Source organism: Trichosurus vulpecula, chromosome 5 (assembly GCF_011100635.1).
Source record: "Trichosurus vulpecula isolate mTriVul1 chromosome 5, mTriVul1.pri, whole genome shotgun sequence".
In the NCBI taxonomy this organism is placed as follows: domain Eukaryota; kingdom Metazoa; phylum Chordata; class Mammalia; order Diprotodontia; family Phalangeridae; genus Trichosurus; species Trichosurus vulpecula.
This window is the reverse complement of record NC_050577.1, coordinates 31,447,310-31,471,434: the sequence shown is the minus strand read 5'-3', so window position 1 is coordinate 31,471,434 and position 24,125 is coordinate 31,447,310. Positions and strand designations below refer to the sequence as shown.

General features: G+C 41.0%; 1 protein-coding gene across 1 annotated transcript in view; it reads left to right on the top strand.

Moving 5' to 3' along the window:
• LOC118851517 (ubiquitin-conjugating enzyme E2 E2) overlaps positions 1–24,125 on the top strand; it is a 402,390-nt gene that overhangs the window by 330,476 nt on the left and 47,789 nt on the right. The window contains exon 5 of the mRNA XM_036760993.1: positions 3,378–3,525. Within this exon, the coding sequence (XP_036616888.1) occupies positions 3,378–3,525 (148 nt within the window). The remainder of the gene's footprint in view (positions 1–3,377; positions 3,526–24,125) is intronic.

Genomic DNA, 24,125 nt, shown 5'->3' with positions numbered 1-24,125 from the left:
GCAGAGGAGAGTTCCCCGGTCCCTCTTCATTCTGACTCCTCTCTCTTGATTATTTCCAGTTGATCCTGTGTTCAGCTTGTTCGCACACAGCACAGCGGTCTGCATGTTGCCTCGCCCATAAGACCCGGAGTACCGGGAAAGCAGAAACTACTTTGGCCTTTCTTTGGGTTCTTAGCACTTAGCACAGTAAACGCTTAATAAATGTTTATTGACTGACTGACAGATGGGGGAGACAGTATTATAGCTTCTGTTATTTATCATTTGTTAATCCCTTCCCAAATATATGTTGCATACATGTTACACGTATGTAATATCTAATCTATTTTTTTCACATAGTAGGGCCTCACATCGTCCCAGTTACCTTCATTTTTGCCCTTCTTTACCCGTGTGCACACCACGACTTTGTCGCGGCTGTCACTGCTTCTACTTCTTACAACCAGCTCATTTATTGTTCTCTGGTTCCCTCTCTCTCCACTGGGAGGTCCTTGAGTGCAGAGACTGTCTTGTGTCTTTCTTTGTATCCCCAGCACTTAACAGAGTGCCTGGAACATAGTAGGTGCTTAATAAATCTTAGTGGATTGATTGATTTTACATCTTCCCAAATTTCTCTGAATTCATTGATCTTTATTACTTGGTAATATGCAGGTTTTATTCCTCTGCTGGTGTAGTACCATCAGGGTTAGCACCTCATTGCAACAGGCACTTCTGAGTGCCGTGTACTATGCTAGACTCATAGGACTCAGCCTAAAATGAGAGTCTCCGCTTTCAAAGAGCTTACATTTCATTGCTGGGAAGTAGCATGACTTTCTGAAAGGCAGAAATTGGGACCATGAATCAGCCCAGAAAAGTTAAAAGCACATTTTAAAAATGTAATAATTAAAATTATTCCTGCCTGACGCATAGTAAGCACTTTTTAAATGCTTGTTGACTTGATGGAAACACTTGATATCTGGTTAAAATTGTGACTATATTTAGCTTAAATATGTGATTTTTTCCGAAGTATTGGTAGTATTTATTAATTTGTCCAACAAAAATTAACTAACTGCTTTTTCTGTGCCTGGGAATAAAAAAGGCAAAGTGATACAGTCCCTGACCTCAAGGAGCTTACCTTCTACTTGGGCGGTACTACATATACTGAGAGAATTATAATAAAGGGTTGGCAGTGGACAAAGTGCTCTGAGAAAATTTGAGGATGTCCTTTCATGTGGAGGGACCAGAAAAGAGGTCACCTGAACGAAACCTGGAATGAAGAGATTTCTGAAAGGTGGAGATGAGGAAGAGATGATAGAGATGATGTGATGAGTTGGGAGGTGGCTGGCCTGATTGGTTAGAACGGAGAGTGGGTGAAGGAGAATTATATGAAATAAGGCTGAGCTAGGGACAAACTGTGCAGGGCCTTCATTGTCGGGCTGAGGAGATGATATTTTCTTTAGAGGTAATAGGGAACCATGAAAATTTATGAGAAAAGGTGTGACATGGTCAGAGGCTAAGATTAGGAAGATAAGTTGACCAGCTCTGTGAAGGATGCATTGATAAAGGGAGAGCCTGGCCTCAAGCACAGCATGTGCAATCCATGAGAGAATGAGGTCAAGTCAATAAGCATGTGCATAAAACAATAATAATAGTTATTATAATACCTAACATTTATATAGGCTTTTTAAGGTTTGCAAAACACTTTATAAATATCATGTCATTTGATCCTCACAACCCTGGCCAGTAGGTGTTGTTATTGTCCACAGGATTCCAAGGTAGATAGAGATTAAGTGACTTGCCCAGGGTCACCCAGCTGGTAAATTTCTGAGGCCAGATGTGAACTCAGGTCTTCGTGATTCCATGTCCACTGCACCACCTAAGGACCTGTGCTTAGTGCTGGCAATACCAAGAAAGACAAGCAACAGTCCCCTCTCTCAAGGAGTTCCCATTCTAATGGGGAGGATAACATGCAAGCAACTTTGTACAAGTAAGAAACCTGTAAGGTAGATGGAGGTAATCTCAGAGTGACAGCACCAGCATTAAGGTTGGGAGGGTGCTAGCCAATTGAATTTAGAGAAGGCAACAGAGGCAACACATACTATGGAAGCAGACCTGAGCAGACCTGGTGACCGATTGGATAGGAGAATTAAGAAAGAGAAGCTCCTGGGCTGACTCCAAGGTTGGAAATACAGTGCCCAAGAGGATGGCAGTGACCTCTGCAGAAACAGGGAGGCCGATATTAGGAGCTGTCAGCAGGAGGGAGATGAATGTCATTCTCAGGGAGGTCCAAGAACGCGGACTCCCTGGCTGCTCTTGTCCTTCTGGATGCTCTTTGCTGGGTGATCTTTTGGCTTTTTCTTTTCCCACCTGTTTCTGGGCCTGGAGCCCTTCTGGACATTCAAGAGAGCTAATGACCGGTCTCTGGGTGTTGGAAATTTGTTGTTTTTAATTTAAAGTTGTTCACTTTAGTCAACAGTGATACAGGGCAACTGCATTGGTCCCCAGTGTGAGTTTTCCATCTTCTTCTTATCGGTCATTAACGAGTCAAGCTATATAAAGCCTAACTTTGAAAATAGAAATTCCTGTCACTCAGGACGATTATTAAAGCCCGAGCAGCGCACTCATCCTAGGGAAGGAAACAAAGAATGGCCTGACCGTGGCTTCCTCCAACATGGGCATGTTGGCAGACTAGAAGTTCATCCACTGGAACTAATTGAATTTCACAAAGTATGCTCTTTGTGATGTGCTAAAATTCTGTGTTGAAAGCTGCCATAGAATTATGTTTTCTTTTAAACTACTAATTACAAGAACAAAAGAATTGTCATTATCAATAGTTTACCATTAATATTCATGAGTCCTTTGATGATTAGAATGTCTAAATGTACAAAGCTATACTAGATGTGAAAAGATGGCTATAAAAGACATCCTTGGCATTTTTTCCTCAAGATTCTGGGAACATTGAATGTTTTTAGAGTTGAAAGGGACCTTAAAGGGGATCAGGTCTAACCTCCTCATTTTACACATGAGGAAACTGAGCCTCCAGGGAGATTACATGATTTGGCAAAAAGTGCCAAGTGTCAGGGTCTGGATTTGAACCTGGGCCCTCTTAATCCATTTCAATGTAGGAGACCTTGAGTGTGACTTTTTAAAAACTGGTTCTTTCATACTACTCATCCTAATAAGTATTATCTTGGAAATGAACAACTCGAATCTCAGGGAAAACCCTAAAACCCTTGTGACCTTTTAGCAAGGTCTTATAATGGTTTCATTCAATAATATTTAATAATATTTTGTCTGTGAGGAGAAATGCAAATGTTTGTTAAACCTGAAATGTCTGTTGAATTCCTTCATCTAATAATAATAATGTGTGTTCATTTACAATAACTTTACATTTTTTTCTGTAGGTTACGTTTCGGACAAGAATCTATCACTGTAATATTAACAGCCAAGGAGTGATCTGTCTGGACATTCTAAAGGATAACTGGAGTCCGGCCCTCACCATTTCTAAGGTTCTTCTCTCCATCTGCTCACTTCTCACAGATTGCAACCCTGGTAAGAGGCTATATAAGATGTTGGTCTAGACCAGCGGGTTCGCCAACTCTCAACAGTCCAGTCTACCTTTCCTTCTAGTGAATCATTTTAAATCTCCATAGTGTTTTCTGCCCTATTCTAAATTGGGTCAGTTCATCAAACTCTTCATGGCTTATTTCTTACTGTATGTGTTGGGGAGGGAAGGGAGACAAGGATAGAAATGGGCTGGGGAAGAACGTTTATTATATAAATTAAGGAAAAATTCTTCCAGAAGGGAAAGTGCATTTAAGGACTACATGATAAGAATACATTAACTGCTACAGCCAAATAATAATAAAAATTCAAATTGAAGAGCTTAAGCCTTAATTATATACCTAGGAGAAGATGCTAATTTCAGAAATGTAGGCTATTAAAGTGTGATACAATCAAACAGCATCAGAGACTGAACCCTCCAGCATTTTCCCAGTATCTTGAAGAACTGTCTGACCCAAACAAACAAACAAAAAAAGGGGAGGGGGACAGAACCCCACCAACAGGCTTCCTTGGATTGGCAAAGGCTGAAAAGGACAAATAAGGAACAGCAGCTGCCTGGGAAATCCAAAGGCAATTCCAAAAGCCATCTGGGTTTCCGGCTAGTCTCCAGATCACCTGTTCTCAACTCACTGGCTTCCAAAGTAGGATTCCCTCTCTTTTACCTTTTCCTAATAATTAAAGGACACACCTGCTGGTCTATTTTCCCATATTCCCATTTCTCAGTTCTACTTAGGAAGCTCTGAGATCCAAAAGTACACCTCTATTTAGGGGTGTGCTGAAGCCACTTCAAATCAACTTGTGAGCGCTGATGGTCAAATTTTCATCATGGAGCGTTTACACCTCAGAAAAAAAGCAAATGCTACAGATAAGGGTTTGGTGTGTTGTTTTGTTGTCTTGACTAAGAAATGGATAGAAAAAATGTTAGTAATGCCTGTTAACTCAAGAGTGGCTTGTGGGCACATTTTTTTTTTCTTCTGGAGAGCCAAGTGTTAAGCATTTGCCAGCAACCCCCGACTGTCATAGATTCTTAGAGATTTCTTGAGTGATTCAGCAAATGGGTGACCTTGGGAGATAGCAGGCTCCCCTTCATCAACAAAACTGGATGATCCCCTGTTGGGTATGGTATACAGGGGCTACTTGTTAGGACTGAAGTGATCTCTGGCCTCTGAGTCTGACCAATTCGGAACCTTGATGCTATTTACTTGGTATTTTAGAAAGATATAGGGATAGACAGAAACAGGGCCAGTGGTTTCACTGGTATAGGGCAGTGCTGCCAAACTCATAGAAGTGAATCCCTGTGACCACATATTGATACCAAAAACCACAAATCCACATTATCTTTGTTATTTGGTCTCTTATTTCTTTTGTTAAATGTTTCCCAGTTCCATTGTAAACAGGTTCTGATGGAACCACTCCGGAGTTTTGTATGCTATGGGCCACTAGCAATAGCTGTAGTAATAATAGCCAACATTCATATAGTGCCTACTATGCTCCAGGTGCTGTGCTAAGCATTTTACTTTTATTATCTCCTTTGATTCTCACAACAACAGATGAGGAAACTGAGGCAGACAGGTTAAGTGATTGGCCCAGGATTATACAACTAGTAAGCGGTGGATTTAAACTCAGGTCTTCCAGACTCCAGGCCCAGTGCTCTGTGCACTTTGGCAACACCTAGTTGCCTAAAATAACAAGGAGAAACTTCTATCTGGCCCCTGTCCAGAGTCCCACAGATTTAGATTTAATGGGTTCTGAATTCATAGGGTTTTACTAATGGCTAAAGAATGAAAAATATCCTGGGACCAGCAGCTCTCAGAGTTCCACAGTTCACTCAGCTTTGGCATCTGTTTTAAAGGCAGAAATCCTCACACTTTGATCATTTGGCAAAGATTCCCTGATCTCAAATTGCTCAGCTACTGCTATTTTTGTATCCAATGCATTTTTGACAGTTTTCCTTGACCTCTTTCCATAGCTCTCCTCTCTATACCATGAAAACTTTTTTAAAAATTATTTTTATTTATTTTGTTAAATATTTCCCAATTACATGTAAAAAATATTAACAATCATTTTTTAAAATTCCAAGTTCTTTCCCTCTCTCCTGTAGGGTTGAAGGGTATGTGCAGTTTTACAGCCTTTGGGCATAGTTCCAAATTGTTCTCCAGAATGGTTGGACAAGTTCACAACTTCACCAACAGTGTATTAGTGTCCCAATTTTTCTACATCCTCTCCAGCATTTGTCATTTTCCTTTTCTGTAATGTTAGCCAATCTGGTAGATGTGAGGCGATATCTTAGAGTTGTTTTAACTTGCATTTCTCTAATCAATAGTGATTTAGAACATTTTTTCATGTGTCTATTGATAGCTTTGATTTCTTCTTCTGGAAATTGCCTGTTTATAGCATTTAACCATTTGTCAACTGGGGAATGACTCTTATTTTTGTAAATTTGGCTTAGTTCCCTATATTTTGAAAAATGAGGCCTTGATCAGAGAAACTTGCTGCAAATCTCCAGTTTCCTGTTTTCCTTCTAAATTTTGCTGCATTAATTTTGTTCTTGAAAAAGCTTTTTAATTTCACTTAAAATTATTTTATTTCCTACAATCCCCTCTGTTTCTTCTTTGGTCATAAATGTTTCCCTTATCCATTGATCTGACAAGTACATTTTTTCCATACTCCCTAATTTACTTATGATATTGTTCTTTATATCTAAATCATTTATCCATTTTGGCCTTATCTTGGTATAGTGTATATAGATCTATGCCTCTTCTGTGCCAAACTGCTCTCTAGTTTTCCCAGCAATTTTTTGTTAGATATTGAGTTCTTAGCCCAAAAGCTTGGATCTTTGGGTTTATCAAACACTAGATTACTATGGTAGTTTGCTACCGTGCATTATGTACCTATTCTGTTTCTTTGATCCATCATTCTATTTCCTAGCCAGTACCAGATTGTTTTGATGTTTACCACTTTGTAATATAGTGTGAAATCTGCACCTGCTAGGCTACCTTCCTTAACATTTTTTTTTCATTGATTCCATTGATATTCTTGACCTTTTGTTCTTCCAGATGAATTTTTTTTAATATTTTTTTCTAGCTCTACAAAATAATTCTTTGGTAGTTTGGTTGTTATGGCCTTGAATAAGTAAATTAACTTAGGTAGAATTGTCATTTTTATCATATTGGCTCAGCCTACCCCTGAGCAATTAATATTTCTCCAATTGTTTAAATCTACCTTTACTTTTGTGAAAAGTGTTTTGTAACTGTGTTCATATAATCCCTGGGTTTGTCTCGGCAGGTAGACTCCCAAGTATTTTATATTTCTTTTTCTCTCTCTTCCTGCTAGGTTTTGTTGGTAATATATAGAAATGCTGATGATTTATATGGGTTTATATTATATCCTGCCACTTTGCTGAAGTTGTTAATTGTTTCAACCAGTTGTTTAGTTGATTCTCTATAGTTCTCTAAGTATACCATCATATAGTCTGCAAAGAGTGATAGTTTTGTTTCCTCATTGCCTATTCTGATACCTTCAATCTTTTTCTTATCTTATTGCTATAGCTAAACATTTCTAGTACAATATTGAATAATAGTGGTGATGATGGACATCTTTGCTTTACTCCTGATCTTACTGGAAAGGCTTCAAATTTATATCCATTGCAGATAATGCTTGCTCTTGGCTTTAGATAAATACTGCTTATTTAAAAAAAAAAAGGCTCCATTTATTCCTATGTTTTCTAGTGTTTTTGTTAGGAATGATTATACCTTATCAAAGGATTTTTTCTGTATCTATTGATATAATCATTTGATTTTTGTTGTTTTTTGTTATTGATGTGGTCAATTATGCTAATAGTTTTCCTAATATTGAACCAACCCTGATATAAATCCCACCTGGTTATGGTGTATGATCTTTGTGATATGTTGTTATAATCTCCTTGCTAGCATTTTATTTAAATATTATGCATCAATATTCATTAAGGAAATTTGTCTATAGTTTACCTGTTTTTGCTCTCCCTTGTTTAGGTATCAAAACCATATTTGTGTCATAAAAGGAATTGGGTAGGACTTCTTTACTTATTTTTTCAAATAGTTTATTTGGGATTCATTGCTTCATAAATGTTTAGCAGAGCATACTTATGAATCCATCTGGTCCTGGGAATTTTTCCTTAGGGAGCTCATTGATAGCTTATTCAATTTCTTTTTCAACGTATAGGGTTATTTAAGTATTCTATTTCATCTTCTATTAGTTTCAGCGATTTATATTTTTGTGATATTCATTCATTTCACTTAGATTGCCAGTTTTACCGGTATATAATTGGGCAAAATAACTCCTAGAAATTGCTTTAATTTCATTTGCATTGGTGGTACATTCATCCTTTTCATGTTTGACTCTAGTAACTTGGTTTCCTTTTTTTTTTTTTAATCAAATTACCCAATGGCTTATCTATTTTATTGGGGTGGTTTTTTTTTTTTTCGTAAAACCAGCTCCTTGTTTTATTTCTTAGTTAAATGTGTTTTCAGTGTTATTAATTTCTACTTTGATTTTCAATTTCCATTTTGATGTTTAAGTAGCGATTTTTAATTTGTTATTTTTATTGTTCTTTTTTTAGTTGCATAGCCAGTTGATTGATCTGCTCTTTCTCTCTTTTATCAATGTATGCAAATCTCCCCTTAAATACTACTTCAGCTGCATCTTACAGATTTTGGAATGTTGTCTAATTGTTGCCACTCTCTTTAATAAAATTAGTGATTGTTTCTATGGTTTGTTCTTTGACTCACTCATTCTTTAAGATTAGATTACTTAGTTTCCAAGTAGCTTTTAATCTGTTTCCACAGCCCTTTATTAAATGTAATTTTCATTTCATTGCGGTCTGAAAAGGGTTCATTTAATATTTCTGCTTTTTTGCCTTTGGTTGTGAGGTTTTTATGTCTTAATATATGGTCAATTTTTGTAAAGGTTCAATGTACAGCTGAGAATAAGAAGTATTCCTTTCTCTTCCCATTCAATTTCCTCCAGAGTTCTACCATATCTAACTTTTCTAAGATTCAATTCATCTCCTTGTCTTCTTATTTATTTTATGGCTAGATTTAGCTCTGAGGAGAAAGTAGAGGTCCCCCACATTTTTGTCTGTTTTCTCCTGTAATTCATTTAATTTCTCCTTTAAGAATTTGGATGCCCTGCTGCCATTTGGTGCATATATGTTTTGTATTGATATTACTTCATTGTCTTTGGTTCCTTTTAGCAAAGTATAGCTTCCCTGCTTATCCCTTTTAATTAAGTCTATTTTTGCTTTTGCTTTGTCTGAGATCATGATTGCTACCCCTGCCTTTTTAACATCAGATGAAGCATAAGTGGGCTCCAGACCGTTATTTTAATTCTGTGTGTCTCTCTATTTCAAGTGTGTTTCTTATAAACAACGTATTGTTGGATTGTAGTTTCTAATCCATTTGTTATCTGCTTCTGCTTTATGGGTGAGTTCATCCCATTCACATTCACAGTTATGATTACTAACTGTGCATTTCCTTCCATCCTATTTCTTCTGTTTATTACTCTCTTCTCTTTTTATCCTGTCACTCCTCTAAAATCTGTTTTGCTTCTAACCATGGTTTTCTATCTGCCCTCCCTTTTTTTACACACACACACACATACACACACACACCATTTCTCTTATCTCCTTCCTCCTATTTCCTTATTGGGTAAGATGGATATCTATTACCAATTGGGTATGTATATATAGTTTCTCTTTTTGAACCAATTTAGATGTGAATGAAGTTCAAGCATTGCCCCTCCCCCCCATATCATTTTCCCCTCCACTATAAAATTTTTCCTTGAGTGCCTTTTTTATGTGAGATAATTATCCCCATTCTTTCTCTTCCTTCCCTCTTCTCCCAGGGCTTCCTTCTTTCTCACCTATTTTTTTTTACATCATCCCAATATAATCTACTCATTCCTGCATCCTCTTTCTATGTAGAATCCTTCTAACTGCCCTAATAATGAAAAAATGCTTGGAAGATACATATATCATCTTCCCATATAGAAAGGTGTACTGTTCAACCTTATTGAGTCTCGTTTGATTTCTTTTTCATGTTTACTTTTTTATATTTCTCTTGAGTCTTTTATTTGAAAGTCAGATTTCCTATTCAGCTCTGGTCTTTTCATCAGGAATGTTTGGAAATACTCTATTTCATTAAATATCCATTTTTTCCATTGACAGATTATATTCAGTTTTGGTGAGTAAGTTTTTTTTTGTAATCCCAGCTCTTTGGCCTTCCCAAACATCATATTCCAAGCCCTCTGCTCCTTTAATGTGGTACCTACTGAGTCTTGTGTGATCCTGACTGTGGTTCCATGGTACTTGAATGATTTCTTTCTGGCTACTTGAAGTATTTTCTCTTTGACCTGGGAGCTCTGAAATTTAGCTGTAATATTCCTGGGAGTTTTCATCTCAGGATCTCTTTCAGGTGGTGATGGGTAGATTCTTTCCATTTCTGTTTTACCCTTTGGTTCAAGGATGTCAGGACAGTTTTCCTTGATAATTTCTTAAAATATGATTTCTAGGCTTTTTTCTTTGATCGTGGTTTTCAGGTAATCCAGTAATTCTTAAGTTATCTCTCTTTGGTGTATTATCCACGTCATTATTTTTCTTATGAGACATATCACATTTTCTTCCCTTTTTTTCCATTCTTTTGACTTTGTTTTATTGTTTCTTGGTGTCACATGAAGTCATTAACTTCCCCTTGACCAATTCTAATTTTTAAGGAATTATTTTCTCTAGTGAGCTTCTGTACCCTTCTTTCCATTTGGCCAGCTCTGCTTTTTAAGGAGATATTTTCATCAGTGAATTTTCGTACCTCTCTTTCCATTAGGCCAATTCTGTTTTTCAAAGTGCTGTTTTCTTCAATATTTTTTCATGCCCCTTTTACCAAGCTGTTAATTATCTTTTCAAAATGTTCTCCCTTTGCTTTAATTTCTTTGCCTAGTCCTTCCTCTAGCATTCTTATTTGATTTTGAAAGTCTTTTTTTGTTGGGCTTGTGTCTAATTCAAACGTTTTTCCCTAGGAGGCTTTGCTTATAGCAGTTTTGATCTCACTGTCTTCTTCTGAGTTTTTGTCCTGATCTTCCCTGTCACCATAGCACATTTTTATGGTCAGGTTCCCTTTGTTGTTGCTTGCTCATTTTTCCACTTTATTTCTTGATTTGGAACTTTATATTAGTGTTGGGCTCTGTTCCCAGTATGGAGGGTGGGGAAAAGGACTCAGTCTCAGACTTGAGACTTTTTCTGCACTGCTGTTTTCAGAGCTAGCTCCAGGGGTTTGGAAGTCTCCAATGCATCCAAGATGGTATGATCTGGAGAGAGTGGTTTCTGCTCTTTTGCTCTGCACTCTGGTCCTTACCCAGGAAAGGCCTGGAAACGATACTGTTCCTAAGGGCCTTGATCCCTTGGAGCCAGAAGTGTTACTGCCCCTCAGGGCCTCCACTCCTTCTTGATCAAAAATGCTCCTCTCTACCCTTGAACTATGACCCAGAAGTGTATATGGGCAATGGAATTACCAAATAGTATCTGGTTCTGTGTCCACTGCTAGCACAGGGGTACCCTGTAATCTCTTTCTGACCAGTTGCCAGGTCCCCTTACCACCTCTGGCTTGAGGGCTCCCAAAGCTGCTGCTGCTTCTGTCACCACCACCTAGATCCACCACTGACTTATCCACATGGGCTCTGGTTCAGCCTCCTGCCCCATTTCACAGGTCTCTCTTTCTGACCTCCTATGTTGTCTTGGGCTAGAAGGATGTCTCATTCTGACCTTTTGTTAGTGCTGCCAATCCAGATTTAAATTTAAGAAGATATTTTAAAGTTGCTTGGAGAGGAATGTTGGAGAACTTGGCAGAATGCTTCTCTACTCAGCCATCTTGACTCCACCTCTGCACCATGGACAAGTCACTCATTCTCTCTCTGACTTAGTTTTCTCATCTGTAAAATGAAGATTTTATACTTCCTGACTTCTAAAAGTCAGAAAGTAGTGAGTTCTCTCCTCCCCAAAAATCCAAAATCAAAGACTATAGGATTGTTTGTTGAGTTTGTTCTAGAAAGAATTCCTGTTAGGTGATTGGTTCTCTGAGATGGCCTCTGAGATGCCTTCCAACTCAGACATTATGTGATTCCTCAGGAAAAGCTATTTATATTTACTGAGCATGATACCTTACTGGAACCTGATAGGCATGGGTGATTGCCAGTTGTTATATTAGTATAGCAATGGGAGCCAAGTGTCCCAACTATGGTCCTGGCTACAGATGTTGTACTCAGGATGGTGGCACTATTTGCCATCTTGCCCAACTTAAGACTTCAGAAGTTCTGCCCTTTGAAATGAGTGATTTAGCTCTTGAATTGTTAAAATCGAGAACCACTATAATCAAATTTCTGTTGAACAAGTCATACGTTTGTGTTTTTTAAATATCTCTAACTTTCCTTCTTTAAAAGTATTGTTGTATTCCAATATATAAAATTGATTCCTGGTTGATTTCATCGTGCCCGCCACATGATAGGTGCTTAAGAAAGTGCATATTGATTGGTTTATTCTATACAGTAATATACCAATAATTACTGAGAACCAATGTTTCAACGTACTTTAGCAATACAAGAAATTGAAAGGAACTGTCATTCTTTGGCTGCCCATACTCTTGACAGTTATTATTGTCAAGATTATAAGGTTAAAAATTGGGTACATGTACCCAATCCAGCAGGCCCTCAGGAGCTTGGAGGTCGTGTCATATGAAGGAACTGAGGATGTTTTGCCTGCAGGATTTTAAGGGAGGTGTGAGAGCTGTCTTTCAGTACTGGAAAGGATGAGGAATGAACTCATTGCTTGGTCTTGGAGGACAACCCTAGGAACAGTGGAAGAAGTCACAAAGAGGTGCAAGTGAAGAAGCAAGTTTAGTCTTAATACGAATGAACATATATTAAGTTCTGATTGTGTACTATGCTAAGGGTACAAATTAAAAAGTGAGGAAGTCCCTTCCCTTGATGGCCACATTTTCTCATGGAGGAGACAATACATATAAATCAAGGATAGCCAGGGAAAGAAGTTTTTGTTGAGGGGAGTCAAAATGACAATGAACTGGTCCATAGGGCAGTAAATTAATCCTTTCCAGAAGTAATGGTAGCATTGCTTTAGTGACTGAGCCCAAAGCAAGAGGTACAAAGCAGGAAGAGGAAGTGCCCTTGGGGGTGGTGGCCAGATATCTAGGATGGACAGCTGGATGGCACATGAAGTCTTGTCTGGAGCTAGCTAGATAGAGTGGTGAGTTCATACTCACTCACCAGTCAAGACAGACAAGCCCCAGAGTGAGTCCTAAAGCTGAGTGAATTCACTGCCCTCTACCCCACTCCCACTGTGGAGCATGGTCAAAAGGGGCTGTTCTAAATGGGCAATATCAGAGACCATGGTAAAATGGCTAGAAAATGAAAACCTCCTAACAGCAGAGCTGTCTAAAAGTGCCTTAAGTCTCTCCCCACTCCAGTCCATCCTCCATTCAACCACTGAAGTGATTTTCCTGAAGCGCAGGTCTCACCATGTCATCCCCTACTCAGTAAATTCCAGTGGCTCCCTGTTGTCTCCAGAAGCAAATACAAAATGTTGTTTGGTTTTCAAAGACCTTCATAACCCAGCACCCTCCTCCTACCTTTCCAGTCTCCTTACATCTTATTTCTGACTGTTCCACCGGACAAGACAGTCCATATCTTGGCTCTAGGAATTATCTGTGACTCTCCCCTGTAGACTCTCCTGGGTCATCCTCCCTTTTCTGCTCTGACTACTGACCTCCCTGGCTTTCTTTAAGCTCCAACTAATATCTCATCTTCTCCAGGAAGCCTTCCCCAACCTCTTTTAATTCTAGTGCCTAGCCTCCTGATGGTTTCCTACTTATACTGTATATAGCTTGCTCTGTGTATGTTTGTTTACATGTTTTCTTCCCCCATCGTACTATAATGCTCCTTGAGGGCAGGGAGTGCCTTTTGCCTCTTTTAGTATCCCCAGAACTTAACTCTACATGGTATATAGTAGGGGCATAATAAATGTTTATTGATTGAATGGGCTCCCCAAAAGGGAGTAGAGACCTCTAGGTCTTCAAGCAAAGACTTGTCAGGTGTGTTGTAGTAGGAATTCATTTCCAGGTATAGTTTGAACTAATCGTAAGCTGCTGACATCCATTCTACTACTAAAATTCAGTGAGCCTGTCGTCTTTATAGGCTTGGTTTGCTTTTTCTTTTTTTTTATTTCAATAGAATCTATTTTTTTAGGCCCTTCCATGCTTTGCTGTAGTCTGGATTTGGTTTCTGCACTTAAAAAGTCTCATTTGAATTGGTGCCCACATCTTAGGGAATAAACAGCACTTATGTGTTTTTCCTTTTGTGATCAGAGGACGTTGACAGCCGAGAGCAGGAGAATACAGTGAGATCAGTGCCTTGCCTGTGTCCACTTGTTTGTTTTTGTTTACTTGGATTATTTAAAGAATCATTTCTGGCAGTAAAAGCTAGGGCTTCTAGTCTCCTTTTCCCCCTGAAAATAAAGAGGTGTATATGGGTTTGTTGGGACTCCTGGCTTTGATCTAGCCAGGCATCTGCTTCACAGAGTGCCGCCTCTTTTTTCATTCTTACAGTAATTTTGATATGTTTTAAAAATTGTCTAACAATTCCCTCCAGTCTCCTCTGCAAACTCTTTCTCCTCCTGAAGGAAAATCAACGAGGAGATCTTTTCTTCCCCTCTCCCCTGGGAGCAATGTCCAGCTCTCTGCTCCTTCCAGTGGTCAGTCTACCAAGTGACTCACTTTCAAGGCACAGGCCAGCAGGGAGGTAGAATTGATAAGTCACCTTGAATTCTTTGTTCTCAGTTCCTCAGAAAGACTCAAAAGGGGATAATCAAATGGGAAGGCAGCAGTGAATATTCCACCAGGAAAATTTTTTTTATAAGTCACACTCAGGGTAGGTGGGTTTCTCCCCCTTCCATCATCTACCAAGTAAAAAAATTAAGCATCCTGCTGCCCTTGGTCTTCGATTTATGCAGATCTTCATTAGAACAACAAACAGCACGGGGGATGGCAGCTAATTAACCCTTAGTCTACCCAGTGATTATACCGAGCCTGAGCACAGCTGCAGTGTCGCTGGCAAAAGCTTTCTTCTCCAGTGGACGCAGCAAATGAAAGGGGATGTTTGCTCTCAGCAGCTTCTGCTACTCTCATGGTAATCTGCAGAGGGCCTGGAGAGGGCTTCTTCCTCAGTGATATTTAGGTCCTTACCACCCTTTGTTCCATGCCACTGAAGGCAGGGTCTGGTGGTTCTTTCAAGTAGAGAATACAGTTCTTTACCCATGAGCTGTCTCAGGTGCCCCAGCTTTGACTATTGTTGTTTGCTTGTCTTTAGCTTGTTTTTCTTAGAGACTAATCCTGTTCCTGAACATTGGAATTTTAGGATTAATAGTGACTGCCTCCTCTCTGTGTGTCTCTGTGTCTGTCTTTCTTCTTCCCACCCTCAGTCCCTTCCATTAGAATTGGATGATTTCTGTGCAGGTGGGGTATTTGCACAAAGCCCATGAACTTCTAGCTTAGTGGGGAGGCCGTCTGAGAGCATTCAGATGCTTTCATCTTAAGGTGGGAAGCCTGTCTCTTATGTTCTTTTTGACATGGACGGCAGTGTATCCTAGTAAGGACAGACCTGGCCTCAGCGGCAGAAAGGCCTGGGTCCGTGAGTCACCAAGTATTTATTAAGTTCTTACTGTATGTTAGGTACTGAGGACACAAGGAAAATGCAAAACACGGTCCTTGCCTTCAAGGAGTGTACATTTTAATGGGAGAGGCAGCTTCTTAATAACTAGGGACATACAAGATGTGGACAGAGTAAATGAAAGTAATCTGAGAGGAAGAAGGCATTAGCAGCTGGTCGGACCAGGAAAGGCCTCCTGCACAATGTGCAGTTTGACCTGGATCTAGAAGGAAATGTGGGTTCCAGCATGAAGTCCCACCAGCGAAGGCCGTGGAGATGGGAGATGGAGAGGAATGTTCTAGAAACTGGAAGTCGGCCAGTATAGCTGGACCATAGTATGTGGAGGGGAAGAAGGATAGAAGGGACGGGTTATCAAGATTTTAAAATGCTAAACAGAGGGTTTTGTGCAGCCCAGCTCTCCATCACTCTTCCAAAGGCAGGCTGGCTGCATTACCTCCTGAGAGTTCAGGGAGTCCCTTTGAAGGGCTGGGGATGGCTCTTCTCTAATGCCATTGACCTGAGCCCCCATTCGAGCATATTCACCACACTGTTAAAGGCCCTTGATTAGTGTCCAGGTTCATTTAACCAATTAACATCTTGGCTTTTACAAGGGATATTTACTACAAAAAATATAACAACAGATTACAAGTATTTCCCCCCCAACACATGGGATCTCCTACACCAGTGGCGTCAAACTCAAATAGAAATAGGGACCACTAAATAATGCATATGGATCCCTGTGGCCCACACGGTGGCCTAGAAACACATGTTTGAACATTGTTTTCTTGTTTATTTATTTTGTTAAGTATTTCCCAATTACATTTTAATCAGGTTCAGGTTGCACTCAGAAGTGTTTTGGCCCCTTACACCATTGCAGAGAGAATAGGTTTGAAGTCAATACAGTCTCTTTGAAGTCAATACAGTCTCTATACAACCTTTCTCCCCTGAGTTCACTTCCTAATACAGTATGTTCAGTGGATGGATGGGTCTGCATCTCTGCCCCTACTGGGTCAGGTCAAGTAGGTTCATTTGTTCTTTGCTATCTAGTTTCTGTCAAATTCCACCATGGATTCTGTCTCCCAGACTTTGGTGTTTAATTCTTCCTCTGGACCTTTTGAAACTCACAAGGATGTAATCATCTCCGCTCACCTTCCCCCAAAACTAGAAAAGGAAGCAAAAGCAGGGCCATCCACTCCAGGCTCCAGGTCAAAGGGGATCCAAGGCCACGACAGCTTATTCCCCTTCTCCAATGTCAGCATGGTGGGAAAGAGCCAGACCAAGACAGTCACTGTGGAGAGTTAATGCTTCTACATACAAGCCAGTTCCTGCTCCATAGCCAGTAAAAAAGGTTCCTCTTTACCATATGATTAAAGATATGGAACCAGTTACAGAATGTCTGGACATCCTCCAAATGCTCCCATTATACAGCACCATGCTCTTGTGGGCTCCTTGGCTACTCTCATGTGGGAACTGCAGTGTACAGAGTGCCCTGTGTGTATTCCCCAGACCACCTCCATCACATTTATATCTGATCCTGGTGATAGCAGGAAGCCAGTGACAGTCATTGAACTGGGGGGTGATATGGGCACTTTAGAAACATCATTGTGCCAGGCGGGTAAAGGATAAATTGAAGAATAAAGAAACTCAAAGCAAGGAGACAGTTAGAAGGCTCTTGTGCTGGTACTGGCCCGAGCTGATGAGCGAGTACCTGCACCAGGGGGTGGCTGTGAACAGAGAGAAGGGCTGGTTTCCAAGAGCCTCCACTGAGCCTTTATTGCAGCCAGGCAAATGTTCCAGTCTGCCCTCTTCACTGCTCTCTCCTCTCCACAGTGGCCTGTTTCAAAACTTCTTGTCTCTCCTCATGTTCCCCACATCACTCTAACACTCTGAGCCAAGGATATTGTCTCATGTTACCCCCCAAAAATAAATGAATTGAGATCATTCACCAAGAGCTTCCTCTTCTTCCCTCCTCTCATCTCACTTCATTCGGGCATCTCCCTTTACTCTCTCCTCCGCTTCCATCTCAGATGAAAGGATGCTCCCTTCCACATGTGCCCTTCGTCCTATCGCCTCTTCCATGATTCCAGACCCTCTGCAGTCTGACTTCCAACCTCATCATTCAGTTGAATCCGCCTTCTCCAAAGTTACCAGTGATCTTTCAGTTGCCAAATCCAATGGCCTCTTCTCAATCTTCTTCCTTGACATCTCTACAGTCAACCAACATTTATTTAAGCACCTACAGTGTGCCGGGCTCTGTGTTAAGTGCTGGGGTTGCAAAGAAAGACAGAAGATAGTCCCTGCTCACAAGGAGCTCAAAGTCTGTCTAATGGGGGAGACAACTGTGTACAAACACGCTATGTACCAGATAAATCACAGGGATTGGCAAAGGGATCAAGAAAGCCTTCCTGGGGAAGGTGGGCTTCTAGCTGGGACTTGAAGGAGGCCTGGAAAGAGCAGCATTTGGGGCTGTCAGTCACCTCCTGGGTCTTCCCTCTCTCCCTGCCATGTTTTTGTGACATCGTGCTCTCCTCACCGTCCCCCTCCTTCATCTCCTCGGTGCTCCTCTGCCCCTCCCAACATGCCGCCTCACCGTGGTGTTCTCCCAAGGGCCAACCCTAGCCCACCTTCTCTTTGGATCTGTGTTCTCTCACTTGGTGATCTCATCTGGTTATCATCTCTCTGCTGAGCCTTCCCACACCCGAGTGTGCAAATCTGATCTCCCTGCTGACTTACAGTTACACATCTCCACCTGCTTCTTGGACATCTTGAACTGGCTCTCCCATAAGCATCTCAAACACAACACGCTCAAGACACAATCCATTCTCTTCTTCCCAAACTCTGAAAGGGAAGGGAAGGGAATAAGCATTTATGTAACACTTACAAGTAGTTTATAAATATTTCATTTGACCCTCACAATTCTGGAAGGTAAATGCTGTCATCATCCCCATTGTACAGTTGAGGAAACTGAGGCAGACAAGTTGTGTGACTTTCCAAGGGCCACACAGCTAGTAAGTATCTAATGTCACATTTGAACTCGGCTCTTTCTGACTCCAGGCCCAGTGCGCTATCTACTGTGCCACCTGGCTGCCTCAGAATAAGTACTTAATAAATGCTAGTTGATTTACTAACTCATTCCTAGAGTCAACTTATCTTGTAAATCTATGCTTTTTAGTTTTTCTACTTATGAATAAGACTTTTTAAAAAGGAGGTATAGAAAATAAAATGATAACGTCTGTAGCCAATGTTAGGCAGTTTTAGTTAATTTGAGGGAATCACCACCCTCTGCTACAGATTCATATTGAGTCCAAATAGTCATTAACAGCAGTTTTTCCAAATAGTAGTTTAGATATAGACTGTAATTTACAGTCATTTGACATCACTGTCCCCTTATACACAGGAGGGGAAGTGGCGATGGTTATATATAGTTTATGGTGAACCTCCTGGGGATAAATAAACCTTGAAAAGCTGGTGTTAGCTAATCTACCTACTCTGGATTTAGAGAGAAAATATACGTCTGACTAATAAGGAGTTTCTCTGGGCTCCAGGGCAGAAATCTGAAATCTAGGGACTCCCACAGGGTCACATCAATGAGACCAAATATACACCAGCCTTTCTAGAGAAGCCACACAGAAATCAGGTGAGAAGTCTATATTAGATTAGGGGGATAGCAGGGAATAAAGATTCATGGGCAATCGAGCTAAGCATGCAAAAAGAGCATAAAGCAGAGAACATTTTTTAGAGCGAAAGGATGCTTTAGTAGAGTGAACTGAAGAGGTTTACAAGAAAAGGCCTATTCCATGAAGGCCTTGCTAGGCAAAAGTGGCAGGCAGCCATCCTGAGTTATTTACTGCACTTGAAGATTATTTTAAGTTCAGTGCTTTAGTTGATAGCATAGGAATTGTTTTGCTATCTTGTCAATTCTTGGGAAATGGAAAGTCAAAATTCTCTACAGAGCATTTGTTCCTATGCCTTCCTGTGCCATTCTTTCAATATCCATCAAAGGATAACTTTTACCAATTGGACTGTCCACAGTTTTAATTTGAGACCAAGTTCTAATAAGATCTTTGTATTTAGTCATTCAATGGGAGGAGGACCCAGTTTTGCATACCATATTCTTTAAAAGGATGGAAACCTGGACCCTTGTGTAGCCCTAAATTAAAATCTTGAAGTGGGAATCTGGGAAGTGACTGAGAATTGTCATCCTCTGATGGGTGTTCCAAAAACTGCCCAGGCAGGATGAGTGGCCTCTGGTAGGGTTCCAGTGTCACTACATGAGAGTAGAGGCAAAAGATACTGAGAGGATATTGTAAGGTAATTTTTGTGCATTTGTAAAGTAGGTTCAGTGTTTAGAATACAAAAATAGGTGTGAAAAGCCATAAGCCCACTCCCAGCTTGCCACCCTAGATGCCAAATAGTTTTTATCAACTCTAGACTTCCAGGTGGGTCACAGTCCTCTCCAGAAGTTTTGGGAACTTGAGATGATTGTCATAGAATAAAAAGGCCAGTGATGAGTAAAAGCAATAGGACTTTATTATGGTGTGTTGTAACTCACACCAGGGGAGGCTCAAGTCCTAACATAAGCCACCTTGGCAGTGGCCAGGGGAGGGGGGGAGCATAAGAGAACAAAGATGGGAGAAGTTCAAAGCAAAGGACGCACCCAGGTCTCAAATGTTACAGGTGGGGGGGGGCGGGGCAGAGGGGGACAAGTAAGAGGTGGCATTGTTGGAGGCTCAGTTGTGAGTCTTCAGGACACCAAAGGAAGGAAATAAACATTATCAAGTACCTACTATGTGTCAGGCACTATACCAAACACTTGACAGATGTTACCTCCATCCATCTCAAGAAGGTCAGCAGGAAGAGTGACGCTGGTCAGTTCTGTTCCGTCTGAGAGGCTTTCTTTGGACCTATGATGCTTAGGTTTATCCAGCTCTCAGCCATTCTTCCCAGCTCAAGTTGGGTAGCTCCTGGATCTTTTATCTCCTCCACACCAGGAGGTAGCTTGATGAGATCATTAAGATCTTGAAATCTTTAGGGAGGGATTGGCTGCCCTTTCAGGCCAGGCCAGTTGGTTTCCAGTCTCTGTCACAGGCAGGGAAGGCATTCAAGATTGGTCAGCAAATCAAAGAGGGTTAGAAAAGCTAGGGGCATGGAAGTTTCTAGAACAGCCAGCCTCAAGGGAGATTTGTGGTCTTTTTTTTTTTGAGGGGGGAACGCAGGGCAATTGGGGTTAAGTAACTTGCCCAAGGTCACACAGCTAGTGTGTCAAGTGTCTGAGGTCAATTTTGAACTCAGGTCCTCCTGATTCCAGGGCCGGTGCTCTACTCACTGAGCCACCTAGCTGCCCCTATTTTGTGTTCTTAAAGAGGCAAAAACAGCCTTCCGTTGAGGTATTTTGGATTATCCCTGAAGATAACAATGGTGGTGACAGGTCCAGTGGCCAAAGAGAAGTATGTTATATCACCTTGCCGCAAAGGTCCAAAGGAACATGACAGGAGTTGAAGCATTTCTTGGCCCCTGGTATTCCTGTTGTCTGTGGAAATGCCCTCGTTCACCATGACTGTCAGCCTGACTCTTTCTCCAAATATCTTCTCCAAGGCAAAAAAAGACTGAGCCTTCTTTCTTCGCCATAGTTTGTAAGACTGTTTTCAGAACTCAAAAGTAAGAGATTTCAAAGAGATGCTCTCTTACCAAACAACATTTCAACATCTTCTTTAACTCTGGATCTTGGCATGTAACCAAGTATTGCATCTCCCCTCCCCTTTGGGGGCTTGTTTTTGGTCCACATAAGGGTGATTTCATTAGTCTGGGCCCCTTCTGGTGTGGAAAATCTCTCCACTGAAGTAGATCTTCAACGCCTCTGTAACATGTCCTAGAGAGCTGCCTTTAGCATCAAGAGATTAAGCAACTTGTCCGTGGTCACACAACCAGTATGTCTCAAAGGCAGAAGTTAAACTTGGGTCTTCCTGACTCCGCAGCAACCCTTCCTCCACAGTACCATGATGCTTCTCACCATTCCAGTGACTTTTATTAAATACTCCTAAAATAACCCACTTCAAACATTTTGTGCCACTTTTCTCTCAGGCACACACCCCCTCCCTTATTGAACTAGCATTGCGGTCGTCTGTTGGCTCTGGGTTCTTCTTTTGTTTCTGGACTTTTTTTTCACATTTGAAATGTGAAAATTCTTTGTAGATTTGTCTTTCAAAGGCAATAGAGAAGCTGATTTCCCCCATATTAACTAAAACTCAAGATGCATCTTGCAAGTTTCCTTATTGCTTATCTGAAAAAGAAGGAAAGACCATGGGAGAAATTACTCCCATTCTGTGTGTGAACAATTACAGGACTTCGTTTGCCAGTCAGCCATCCTTTCCCCCATCTCTCTTTCCTCTTCCCGTGGCCTAGTGAATAGCCCTGAACTTTGTTTGACCCAGAGTACTCCTGGCACTCACATGATTAGGTAGTGAATCCAGTGGCCGTCATCTGTTATCGCTGAACATTTCCCCCCAAATAGTGATTTTTCTTTCAATTTCTTCTTCACTAATGCAGTTTCTTGAACTCACACGTCCCTTAAGGGATTGATTCATCCTGGGAGGCTTTTGAAAAAAAAGTACAGGAAAAATCTCACTCATTTGTAATATTTGCTGGGAAAGTCAATGTAATTCAGTAAAAAGTGTGACTAACAAAATATTTTTAAGAAAACAAAATTTCCTATTTTCCAAATACACACTGTAACATTAATAATAGCCAAGTGTTTCTGAGTAGAAGTTCTCTTGGGTCTGCTTCAAAGCATGCCGCAACGATTTCTAACTATCACATTGTTTATGTGCAAATGATCATTGCTAAAGTGGTTGTAAGTGTTAGAAAAGGATTTCTAAAGCAAACCAAACATTGCCTTGGTGGTCTTACTGACCTGTTAATTGATTTAGCAAACTGAACTAGCACAATACATCTTGACGTGGTTTGTTGTCAGGCTAGGATGAATTCTGAATTTGTGGGCTCCAAATGGATGGTTTTGTTTCTCTGGCCCTGTGATTTCCTTGGTGTAGGATACTCCTGATGAATAAATTCATCCTACCAATGCAGACCTGTACCTGTTCCACAGTTTAAAGTTTAGAGAGTTGCATACTACATTGAGATTGTAAGTGACTTGCCCTAGATCACACCACCAGCAGCAGGTCTGTGAGACCCCCAACGCCAATCCTCTATGCACAAGACCACCTTGCCTCTCATATATTTACTGAGTGTTTACTTTGGTGAACTGAATTGCCTAATGTGCAGTATGAATTTCTGGTATAGTCAGGCTGTGAAATTTTTGATTTTTTCAGAGGGTCGTAGATTCAGAGGAGGGAGGAGCCTTAGAAGTCATCACATCCAACCCACCCCCCATGTTATAGATGAGAAACCTGAGGCCCAGGAAGGTTATATGACTTGCCCAAAGTCACACACGTTCTAAGCACCAGAGTCCAGTGTGCAAATCTAAGCAACAGGAAAATCAGATACTTGAAATGAGATTTACTTGTTCGACTAAAATTCTAAGTAGCAGCTGTATGGAATGTTACAAAATCACACAACTTGAGAGTTGGAAGAGATCTCTGGGGCTGTTGAACCTCACCCATACACTCCCAATGGTCTCTTGGGTTGCTAAAAATCTTTGATCCAGGTGATCTAGCCTTTGTTTGAAGACCCTCAGTGAAAATCCCCTCATTTTACAGATGAGGAAACTGAGCCTAAAAAAAGGAGAAAGACCTGCCTGTGGCCCCTCCCATACAAAGCTGAGAACCAGTGTGTTCCGACTCTGACTGAGCACCCTTGCCCCTGTCCCAGGCCGTCATTCCATGAGGACTGAGTGTCTTTTTCACTTTTCATCCGGCTAACTGGAATTTGTGTGTAGTTTTGAGAGAGATACAGACCTGTGAACATTTGAAGAATGAATGAAACAGTCCCACTCTGAGTCCCCGGAGCCCTTTAGAAGGCGCAGCTAACAAATCCGATGCTTCATCTCTCCTTCCCTTTTCTCTACACCATCTCGAACCTCTGTCTTTATCTGGGGAGTAACTTGCTGAATATCAGCGCTCACTGTCATTCTTCTGTGAGGAAGAAACCACTGAAAAACAAGTTAAGACTAATTATTCTAGCACATCTGTTCTCATTTCTCTCTCCACATTTTTCCATGCCTCAGGAATGCCCTGGAGCTTAGTACATCCTGTAGGTATTAAGCCATTATTCATGTCCTCCACAGAACAGATCTCACATATGAGGTCAAGAGCTATGATCAGGGAGTCCCTTTGATCTGGGTACAGGTCTACCTTGGTACTCACTAGGTATGATCCTGGAAAGTAGAGAAATCACATCTTAGGGAGTCCAATTGTGCACTAAATCCCCTTTTTAAATGAAGGTATTTATAGAAAATAAGCAAGCCCTCCCTCAGTGCCCTTTTCTTTAAATCCCAGTTTTCTTAGGCAAGTTGATCATTTACAAAGAGTTTGCGTGTAAAAGTGCTTTGGATTCAGGGCCCATTTTAATATAGAAATGCTACCATGCCTGGTGGTTAGATCCTTAGCGCACCTCAGCAAAAGCCCATTTCAGCCTTTGTTTTACTGGAAGTCCTCCATATAAAGCCTGTTGTGAGGCCCTCGAAGGCTGGAGCAGTGACATGGTGCTCTCATAGTCTGTGGCAGAGCAGCCCAGCACACACTCTGCACATCCTGCCAAGCTGGAAGCCATCCGAGGTTAGTCTGGCTAGGTTTGGAAAACCCCAGGGCGACCCGCCCCCCACCATCTCTGTGTTTGTTTATGCCACAATACCTGACCCAATGAAATCCAGCCTTTTGAAATAGGGTCCTGAAGTA